The following is an 11,307-nucleotide window of genomic DNA, read 5'->3' on the forward strand; positions in this document are numbered from 1 at the left end:
GCGATCGGGCCCCATAAGGCAGAGTGCAGTCCGGCGAGACTTAAGCGGATGCGCAGGGGGCGCTTGGCTGGCTAGTGGTACGGTGCAGATTTATTTATTTACTTTGGAGGGGTAGTAGCATTAATGTCATTTATAAAGTTACCTAAAAATTTTTTTGGGAAAAATTCTGTACCTGGGACACATTTCTTTTCTTTTATTCTGAATTAATTTTTAAGTACTTTTGATATAAAGGGTTTATTTAGTTGGCTGGGTTGCAAAAGGCTTCCTTGCAAAGTTTTAAAACTTTTGCTCACTTTGGTCCTGTAAAAGGCAAGGCCGTTTCTTGCTGAGTCTTTGAAAAAGGAATGATCGGGGTTTTAATAGAATCAGACTCAATCATGGAGTTGGAAGGGGCCCCGAGGGTCATCTAATCAAGCCCCCTGCAATGCAGGAATCTTTTGCCCAAGGTGGGGCTTGAACCCACAGCCCTGAGATTAAGAGTCACATGCTCCACCAAATGAGTGTAGCCACAGCTCCTGTGAAGGGCTGTCAGGATCGCCAAGATGATGTGATAATTGTGCTATACAAATATTAAGTAACTGGTCTTTTCTCTTTTTCCTGCTCCATTTGCATATATTTATCTCCCACTGGATTTGTGGGAGGCCCCTTCTGGCATCCCTCCTGTGCATGCAGAGGTGCATCGGCAGGGCAGCTGCTTGTGCCTAATGGTGCATGTAAATGATCCAACTGGTTCAGCTCCAGTTACTATCTATACCCATATATATTACAAATTTAATAAATAATAATAATGTTTTCATTCGCTGCAGAAAGCAAAGTAAGCTTTGAAAATACAGCTGAGATGTATGAAAGTGCAGGGAGGACGTTGGCAAAGGCAGAAGGTAAAGAGACCTGATTAGAGTGCAGGATCTTGGAAATTATGTCTGGAACATTGATTTTATTAACTTGGAAGGAAGGAATGTGATCTGGCAAGAGAGTTCACCCAATGTACCATATCCATGCAGAGCTTGGCACAAGATGGGGATGGATGTCAAATACCTCAAGGAATGCATAGGAAGATGTTTGGCTGAGGGACTTGCAGAAGCAGCAGACCGTCGGCCTGTGGACCCAATAGATTTCCTGGCACACTTTATTTACAACTACAAGAACAGATTAAATGAAGAAGAAAAGGTAATGCATCTCTTCTTAATTTAAAAGCATTAAGGAGACAGGGTTTCCATTAATCCTTTGTGTATTTCCCCAATACTTTGTGCTTTTTCTAGAGGAGGATAGAGAGGGCCGAGCTGGAGCGTGAGCATGAAGAAGTCCTTGCAGAAGCAAAGAGGATAGAAAAGCTGAAAGCAGAAGAGCTCCTGGTTGCCAAGAAATTTGAAAAACAGCAGCAGGTCTGAAACCCTTTCCCAAGCAATATTAAGTTTACCATATGAATAGGTGAGGTGATCTGTAATGACAGCAGAGGGCCAAAAATAAGCCACTAATACCACTGTAGTGAATGGCTATTGGGTTTTAAATGATGAGTGGCTGAGACACCATCAATCATTTGTTCTAGTTAGCTAAATCACATTTTTATTTTATAAAGATCATTAAAGAGCAGCAATCCAAGAAGACAATTGCAAAGTTATCTGAGAAGGATGAAGCACCAATTCTGCAGAGTATCGAAGAAACTGACAAAAATCATATAGATGAAGTGAGTAACAACATGTATGTGGGTTTATTGTCTCAGAATTCCCTTTTAATAATGAAATTGGGTGGTTGAGTATTTCAGTTTGAGAGTAAAATGAGGCCACCAAAAAATAAGGTAGTTTCTACATACGCAGGTATGCAGAAGTAGGGTATAAAAGTGTGTAAACAAAAAAGCTTTCTTTTTAAATAAAATAACTGCTCTATGACCTTCCACGAACTGTGACCTTCCAAAAATGTTTTGGGCACCGAGATAAGAAAACAGAGTAACTAATTTTTGGAGGATGAATTTCTGGATTCTCAATGAACACTTAAGACAGGAGCTCCTTTGTCTTTCCTATCTCTATCGCTTGGAGTCAGCTGTGTGTGGCTGGCCAGTTATAGCTCTAATGAAATCCTCAATTTCTCCATTATTTTTTATGGAAATTTCTCACTTCCACCTGGGAAGCTCGGGTCAAAGGGAAGAAGTTGAGCAGATTGTATGAGTCTAAAAACTAAGTCTGTGGTCAATGCATGGAATCAGATGAATAAAATAAATTGGAAGAGAAAGGGAATCAATTGGTCTGTCAAGATCCTAATAGCTTATAATATTAATGAAGAATAACATTAGTTTTGGATGAGGAGAGATGTAGGTCTTGAGATTAAAGTCTCCTCCCCAGACTATACTCCACTTGCCTCCCTATATAGCAACAAAATGGTTTGGTTTAGGACTGGTGGAGAGATCTGATCCTGAGCCCTTTAGTATAGCAGAAGAGGGATGACTTTTTGTGGTGTGGTGTTTCCTCTGCAAGTTTCAAATAGAGTTGCACAGCTTTTGTTCAGGGCTTCAGCTAGTCTGGAATGAGACAGCTCCTGTTAGGAGCTGGGGAAACATTGCAACGATTTTTTCTGGGTCTTCGCTTCGTGAATATTGCTTGTGCTCTCCACGTTTATATATGTTTCTCACTGCTGCTTGAAATTCTTTTTTTTTCCATTATATTTTTTATTGAACGTTTTATCAACACATATCAAAGAAAAAATACACAATACAAAATACAAGAATACAAATACAAAAAAAAAACATCAAAATACAAAAATACAACATAAAAAATATATCATCTCCAATCCATTTTAATATTCGTTGTCTTCTGGCTTCCCCAATTCCCTACTATCTGATTTTCATTTTTATGAACTTCTGTAGCTGTTTCTAAATCATCTTTCTTACCCATCATATAATCCCTTTAACACTTCAAAATTTCATCTTCATATCATCTACCAAAATTTCTCCCTTTCAATCTCCTATTATCTCCCTATTGCCTTAACTTCTTTATTTTCCTGGATATTCAAAGTCTAATTATCAAATACATTCCCTATATATATTTTAAATTTCTTCCAATCTTTTAAAACTTTGTCATTTGTTTGGTCCCGGAGTCTTCCTGTCAATTCTGCCAATTCCATATAGTCCATCATTTTCATTTGCCATTCCTGCATCGAAGGCAATTCTTCTTTTTTCCAGTATTTTGCTATTAGGATCCTAGCAGCTGTGGTGGCATACATAAACAAATTAACATCGTCCTTAGGAATTTCTTCCCCGATTATTCCAAGCAAAAAGGCTTCCGGTTTTTTCAAAAATGTGTTTTTAAACATCTTTTTCAATTCATTATAAATCATTTCCCAGAAGCCTTTCATCTTAGGGCATGTCCACCACATGTGATAGAATGAGCCAACATCCTGCTTACATTTCCAACATTTGTTGTCACTTTTGTGGTACATTTTAGCTAACTTGACCGGCGTCAAATACCATCTATACATCATTTTCATCAAATTTTCCTTCAACACAGTACAAGCCGTAAATTTCATACCCTTCTTCCACAATTTTTCCCACTCCGACATCATCACATTATGACCCAAATCCTTGGCCCATTCAATCATAACTGATTTTGTTTGCTCATCTTTCAAATGCCATTCTAGCAACAAATTATACATTCTGGACAAATTCTTATGGTCTGTCTCTAATAATTCCGTTTCTAATTTCGATTTTTCTGGTTGGAATCCTATTTTTTTATCTAACTTGAATGCTTCATTTGTCTGCACATACTGAAACCAGTCACTCAGCCTATCTTGCAATTGTTCATATGGCCTTAACTTACTGCTGCTTGAAATTCTTCTTTCTCCCCAATGTTGTAGTCATTCGACATGCAATGGGATTAATTTTATTAGAGACATTCAAACATGCAGTCTTACTAATTGCAGTCTGAAGAGGTACAGTTCAGCGGGGAAATAACCAAAGCTCTCATCTAGTGAACTTCAGTTTTTGCAGATAGGCTGCTACATTTTGGGTTAGGTCCGACACTGCGGGTTGGAAGGGCAAGGTTGAAAGGCCACTTCCTGTAAAGTGGGAGTAGCTACCTCTCACTCTCCAACTTAACTTAAAAATGGAAACATCTGCAACATACGCAGAAATGCAACAACACTGTTGGATCACCCTGAAACAGGGAAAAAAGGGCGGAAAGGAAAGTGTGAAATCAATCATCAGCAGGAGAACAACTAATATAAGGAGAGAGGAAGCGAACATTTGAGTCAGTGAGTAGGTGGAAGGAATGCCTGTATTCATGAGAACAGAAGGTTCACCAGATAAGAACTTTGTTTTTTTACTTTATTTATAAGGGAGTATTCTTTATTGGATTGTAAAAAAGTACTGCCTCCCTGGGAGGGCATTCTTCCTTGCCCCAAAAGTCCAGCATAAGGACTCAGTGAAGGGCTCAGCATAAGGACTCAGTGAAGATCCTTATGGCCAAAGACTACCTTGGCTGAGGTTGAGTTATCATGAACGTTTTATTATTTATTAAATATTTTCTTACAAAATAATAAATTGTATTTTTAATATTTTCTTGGAAGCTGCCCAGAGTGGCTGGGGAAACCCAGCCAGATGGGCGGGGTATAAATGATAAATTATTATTATTGATTTCCAGAATAAGGGAGAACTTGTACTGCTTTTAATAAAATCTCCTTTAAGTTTGTGAATTATCTGAGCCATTGGTACATTACATTGCCAGCATTTATATTTTTACACACACACACACATACATATATATATACAGTGGTACCTCAACTTACGAAGGCGATCCGTTCCGCGGTGTTCTTCGTAAGTCGAAGCGTCCATTTTGCGCATGCGCAAAGTGCGATTTTGCGCTCTGCGCATGCACAGACCGCAAGCGCGGCGAAAATACTTCCGGGTTTGCCGACTTCATAAGTCGAAACCTTCAGAAGTCGAGGTACCACTGTATGTATATATATATGTGTGTGTGTGTGTGTGTGTGTGTGTGTATATATATATATATATATATATATATATATATATATATATATATATATATATGAATAAACACCTCTAGATACCATAACTGATTTCAAAGGGAGAATTTTCATGGTGGTGTATGTCCCTGTGCTCATATATATGATGTTGATTTGTATTAACAGAAGAGAACAGAACAGAAGGATGCGAGGATTCCAGAAGAACATGAAACTACTGCTGAGTCAAAGAAAGAAACCTTAGAAGACAAATTGGAACAAGGTTACATCAGTGCTGTAAAGGCTGAATTAGGTGAGACACCTGGTGAGCAGAATACCAGCACAACTCTCCAGGAGGCCTTGACAGAGATAACCATGGATGAAGATTTTAATCGGATTCCGCAGGAGACGATGGACGACAGAGGTGAAAGCCAGTTGGAACATGATGAAGTAAATCAGAATGAACATGATACACAAACAGAAGATGACACGGAAGATGAAGAAGACACTCCAGATGAGGAATCCAAATCCAGTCAAGATCTGAATTTGGAGTAACAGTGCAATCCTAACCATGTTTACTCAGAATTAAGTCCCACTGAGTTCAGCAGGACTTTCTCACAAGATGTTGTGAATAGGACTGTGACCAAAAATGAAAGCAGCAGCTTCTGAGTTGCTTTAGATTCTTCCCTTTCTCTAACTTGGAGTCTTCTGGGGTGGATGATCAAGGTGTTTCTACTATAGTTGTTGATTTCAGTAGAACTAAACCGCAAGAGTTCTTTTAACTTTGACATTTTCATATTAGGGAAAAGGTCACGCAAATAAAGGTCTAGATTTGTCAATTTTCATGACACTTTTTCAAGACTTTGTTACTGTTGAGATGTGCATGATAGACTTAGCTACTGTGCTTCTTAAAAACTCATATGGCGGCTGTCACATATCTTTGTGTCTCCACTAACTACCAGATGGTGTCGCCATAGCTTTGGAAACCAGGATATGAATCATTGTGGTCTTTTATCTCATTCACTGTTAAATTAGAAAGTTGAAGCTAGAAAGGAATGCAGCATTTACAGAGGTAATTAAAATACATGAGACAAGATCAGTGATAAACTAAAACTAGATTAAACACACACATATTCTATATACAGTGGATGCTTGTCTAAACAAAACGTTTTTAGTAGGTGCCCAAAAGGGTACAGTGAAGGTGCCTGCCTGGTGTCAATAGGCAGTGAGTTCCATAGCATAGGTGCTGCTATATTAGAAGATGGATTTCTTACCAGTGCAGAACAGGTACTATGTGGCACCACCTGTAGCAGTGCCAGTTCCGCAGATGGAAGCGGTTAAATGAGCATGCGACAATCTCGCAGGTAAACTGAGCGCAAGTTGTTAAGGGCTTTGCATGCTAACAGCAACACATTGAATGGGGCCTGATAGCAATTCGGCAACCGTTGTGCCTAACAGACACCCCACACACAAATACAGTACCACCCCGTTTTGCTCCTTTTGCATGCATACAGTCACATGGCGCTCTCACTTCCTACACTGCAAAACGACCATCTACCCTTGAGGATTCCGTTGAAATTCCTGCATTGCAGCAGGGTTGGACTATATGACCCGGGGGGGGTCCTTTCCCAATCAACAAAGGAAATACAAGTTACAGGTAGGTAGCCGTGTTGGTTTGATGTAGTTGAAACAAAAAATAAAAAAATTCCTTCCAGTAGCACCTTAGAGACTAACTAAGTTTGTCATAGGTATGAGCTTTCGTGTGCATGCACACTTCTTTAGATACAAAGGAAATACAGTAGCTCAATTCTGCAGATGACCTTTGGGGTCCCTTCCAACTCTACAATTCTGTCACAACTGGGTGGCCACCTGCCATGTATGCTTCAGTTGAGATTCTTGCATTGCAGGGGGTTCGACTGGATGACCAGCGGGGGGTCCCTTCCAACTCTAAAATTCTATGATCCCGTGAGAAAGATGCCAGGAAGCGAGTGCCTCTAGCCCCCATGCTATCTCTATAGTGGCAGGAGTCCATCGGCGATCCTGGCAAAGGATGAAGGGCACACAGAGAGAGAGAGAGAGATGGCGGAGGGAAACGCCTGCGCATGCGCGAGAAGCCCCTTGCCCCCGCATGCGCAGGAAAAGGAGGAGCGAGCGGGCTGTTTTGCGGCGGCGTCATGGCGCGCTCGGCTGAAGAGCTGGTGGGGCAGGTGGTGCTGCCGGGGGACGCCCTGTTCCTACCGGGCCACGCCGAGGCGGACAGCGAGAGGCTGTGCCTGGCCACCGGAGGCCCTCAGAAAGGGCGGCTGGTTTGCGGGCCCGGGTTGAGGCGCGGTGGGGACGGGCTGCTTGTCGCCAAGTGCGGGCTGTTGCGCTACCGCGGCGGCAGCAGCGGCGGAAGTGGTTCCGGGGGAACATATTGGGTGGACTCTCAGCAGAGGCGGGTAAGATGGGGCGGGGCGACGAAAGTGACGGACTGGGAAACAGGGCATGCGTGGCAGGGTGGCGGTTGGCGGGCGCCCGGTCGGGGATTCCGTGCCGTTATTTCACAGGGATGATTAAGTAGGGAGGGGGTCTTCTTCTGGTCACGTTTTCATTTATTCCGTAGAATTGTTCTCTTTTTTTAAAGCAACAACAGAGCGGGTTACAAAAAAGGGGGGTATTTGTATACCGGTAGTGCTGGAATTTTTAGGTTTTAAAAAATTAAATTAAAAACTGCCTCATCTAGTCGCACTGCAAACAGGATTCCAGACAGTAATTGATGTTTTGAACCGCCCTGAGATCTACGGTGAAGGGCGGTATACCAAATAAATATATTCCCAATGATTATTAAGGGAGGGGCCGGGGGGGCGGGAGGACTGGTTTCATAATAACCGCGTTATTTATTTGTTTCATAAGAATCGTAAAACCGCAATAACAAAGCAGTTTACAAATAAAAGGTGCTGTTGTTGTGTACAGCGCTGCTTGTTTAATTTTTTTATTTTTTATTTATTTTAAAAATGTTAACCTCCTCCAGTAACACCTCAAGGAGAAGATCTGTATAAACCAGTATATACCCCCCAACTTGGAGCATAACTTCTTTGAACCCCTTTTCAGCTAGAACAGATATTAAGCACTTTCTGGAAGCGGTTTTCTGTAAGAACCCACTTTGGCTGCATTGTCCTTGATTCATGTCAGAGAAGCCCAAGAGAGTGGGCTCTTTGTTTTTTTATTCTGTTTTTTGCTGTTTGTTTGTTTTAATCGTTACGTTAATTACTATGTATAATAAATGTGATTTTAGCGATTAACTTTACTGTACCAGGATGCAGAGTGAAATTGGGTGAAGTGTGGTTTGAACCTTTAAAGAATACCCTGTACTTTATCCCTGTACACCATATGACAACACTGTAAGGTCTTATGCCCAAATTTTGTATGTGTGTATATGGGCAGAATGGTTTGGATCGCATGCTCCGCCAAGGCAAACCATAGTTTAGCACAAACATACGGGCTCCTGCAGAGAACAGTGTGTCCACTTTGCCCATTCCTGGTCATTCTGCTACGCTAAGTGGATTGTGATGATGGATTGTGTTTGAGGAGCATACTGTACTATGTGATACCAGCATTCTTGTTTGTTTTGAAGGATAAAACAATCTGCATATTTAAAAATACTTTCCTCCCTTGCTCCCAAATTCTTTTAATGACTAGTATGTTCCAGTCAAGGGAGACCATGTGATTGGCATAGTGACCACCAAAGCTGGGGACATATTCAAAGTGGATGTTGGGGGAAGTGAGCAAGCATCTCTATCCTACTTGGCATTTGAAGGTGCAACCAAAAGAAACAGGCCAAATGTGCAGGTGAGGAGTCTGAACATGACTGTGACAGCATTGATTCTCTAAAGCTACATTCTGTACACAATTTCGTGAGAGCCTTGTTGAATTCAGTGTGATTTACTGCAACAGACAGGATTATGTTGTTAAGCTTGTGCTAATGGTAATATTGAGTCAATACCTCTCCTTTAGTCACAATGTTTTATCAGTACCGTATATCTCTGTGTGAACATGTTGAAGGAGATCACGTACACCATGAGCAAAGAGTTTGCATGTTGCTCCTTCTCCACCTGTCCATTTATGACAAGAACTTCTGATCTTTGGAATATGCATGTGGTAACAAATTACTCAATGTCATGCTTTGATAGCCAAGAATAATAGGAACAGGCTTTGCTGTTTGGGTTCCTTTTAAAATTGGTGTCGGACAGTTAAGAGTCTGATGTTGCATCTTCCTTTTACTGCTGGACTATTGACACTTTAGCTCGGAGATCTTTTGTTGTTCAAAAATATTTTATGTCAGTTGACTGACGTGCCAACACTACATTTCACAGATTTTTGTTGCCCTGTTTAATAAGAACTGTAAGCAACTACATTCCTGGCAAAATGATTTCTTAATAAAACTCTTCATTTGTACCGTTTCTCATATTTTAAGACATACCCATAAAATAAGCCATAGCAGGATTTTTAAGCATTCAAGGAATATAAGCCATACCCCGAAAATAAGACATAGTGATAGGCGCAGCAGCAATGCTGGCTGCGGCAGGAGGAGGAGGAGGAAAAAAATAAGACATCCCTTGAAAATAAGCCATAGTGTGTTTTTTTGAGGAAAAAATAAATATAAGACATGTCTTATAATATGAGAAACACGGTAATGTAACATACCCTCTCACATTTCAGATGAATATAGAAACATTATTGTGTGACGAAGCTAATTGTATATAAATGTATTAAAGTTGAACTCAATAACTTTCATAAGAGTTACACATTCAGAACCATTTCATCTATGTATGTATTTTTTCCCCTTAGGTGGGAGACCTTATTTATGGACAGTTCATTGTTGCCAATAAAGATATGGAACCTGAGATGGTCTGTATTGACAGCAGTGGCCGAGCAAATGGAATGGGAATCATTGGACAAGATGGTTTCTTATTCAAGGTGTCATTAGGCCTAATAAGAAAGTAAGCGTGTCAGATTTCTAACCAAGTGTTTTGAGCTTGGAAGTTCTAGCTTAGATTACAAAAGCAAATGACATGTTTGGCAGTGCAACTGTTATATGTGAACTAGGATTAATATCACTTTGGCATTTTAATTGCATGCCAAAATTGACGCAACTAAAAAAAATGATGTAGTAACTGAAGACTACTAATCAATACAAACAGACTTCTATCAGGATATCTGACACAAACTCTTCCAGGACTTTAGATGTGAGAGGTTATATTTTTCTTGAAGATTCTTTGCATATACAAAACTAAATTGTTTGGGAAGAAAGGCAAGCAAGAACTTTTCTCCCTGGCATGTTTTTGTTGCACAAATATGTTAATTTATCAGTCAGTCATGTAGTTTCTCACTCTGCCCCTAGCCCTCTTGACCAGCAATCTAAAGAGTGACAGTCCCATGAAAATGTTTTATACCACCTCATCTTAGTGGGATGTAACCTGATAATGGGCAGCTCCCAAGTCCCAAAATGAGTGGGCCTGTGAAATTGCAGGTTACTTTTTCAGCAAAATCATTTTTTTAAAAAAAGCATCCGACACCTGCTCTGATTTGGGTAGGTCCTAAAGAAAAAAATGTAGCTTTGTAAGAATTGAGGTATTAATTGTTAGAAATATGAGGTTTACCAGAGCCATATATTGACTTTTCTTCATTTTATTTTGACTGCAGACTCTTAGCTCCGGAGTGTGAAATAATCCAAGATTTGGGACAACTTTATCCATTTGAACTGGTGTTAGGAATGAATGGGAGAATTTGGGTGAAAGCCAAAACAATTCAACAGACTTTAATTGTGGCAAATGTCTTAGAAGCCTGTGAACACATGACTGCAGAACAGAGGAAACAAGCCGTTTCCAAGTTGTTAGAAAACTGATGGGAAGGGATTTTATATGGATATTCCTATGTGGAATTGATGACCCAGAAATACATTTTAAAATATTTTTTATATTTAAGGCAATAAATGTTAAAGTTCAAATACTTTTATTTTTTTATTCTGCATCTTTTGCTCTTGAGTTTGTTTTCTGACACTTTATGTCTGCTTGTTGTTACCAGTGTCAGGCTGTGACTTGTACACTTTTTGTAAAAGTATGCATACTTCAGACTTTTATAACTAAGTCAGTGGTATTTGCAAAACAAAGGGAACCTCCCTTTGGTCTGTTATTTTTAATTCTCATTGTATTTTTAGTGATTTGCAGCTTGATTACATGTGTGTTTATTCAGAATTAAGTTGTGAATTCAGTGGGGTTTACACCCATGTGAGTGGGCAGAGACTTGCAATTACTTTTTGCCAGCTGTACTTGATGAAGCTGTGAAAAATAAAGAAAAAGGTTTGTATAAATGAAAGAA

The 11,307-nt window shown here is 40.0% G+C and overlaps 2 protein-coding genes across 4 annotated transcripts; both read left to right on the forward strand.

The window, feature by feature from the left end:
- LOC118096453 (uncharacterized) lies at nucleotides 1-5,795 on the forward strand. Of its 3 annotated transcripts, XM_088670143.1 has the most exons (6): nucleotides 1-77; nucleotides 807-878; nucleotides 1,004-1,167; nucleotides 1,260-1,382; nucleotides 1,577-1,684; nucleotides 5,137-5,795. In XM_088670143.1, exons 2-6 carry the CDS (start codon nucleotides 839-841, stop codon nucleotides 5,500-5,502), a joined length of 801 nt encoding a protein of 266 aa, XP_088526269.1. In that variant the 5' UTR covers nucleotides 1-77; nucleotides 807-838; the 3' UTR covers nucleotides 5,503-5,795. The 3 variants fall into 3 exon arrangements, with proteins under 3 accessions (XP_088526269.1, XP_088526271.1, XP_088526270.1); XM_088670145.1 differs by lacking the exon at nucleotides 1,577-1,684; XM_088670144.1 differs by lacking the exon at nucleotides 807-878 and having other exon boundaries at nucleotides 1,002-1,167.
- A 1,280-nt stretch (nucleotides 5,796-7,075) lies between these two features.
- On the forward strand, nucleotides 7,076-11,307 carry EXOSC3 (exosome component 3). The gene is made up of 4 exons (XM_035138651.3): nucleotides 7,076-7,388; nucleotides 8,629-8,778; nucleotides 9,778-9,929; nucleotides 10,633-11,307. The coding sequence occupies exons 1-4, from the start codon at nucleotides 7,122-7,124 to the stop codon at nucleotides 10,832-10,834; spliced, it is 771 nt and encodes a 256-aa protein (XP_034994542.1). The 5' UTR covers nucleotides 7,076-7,121; the 3' UTR covers nucleotides 10,835-11,307.

This window comes from Zootoca vivipara, chromosome 5 (genome assembly GCF_965207765.1).
Source record: "Zootoca vivipara chromosome 5, rZooViv2.hap1.1, whole genome shotgun sequence".
NCBI classification, from domain to species: Eukaryota; Metazoa; Chordata; class Lepidosauria; order Squamata; family Lacertidae; genus Zootoca; species Zootoca vivipara.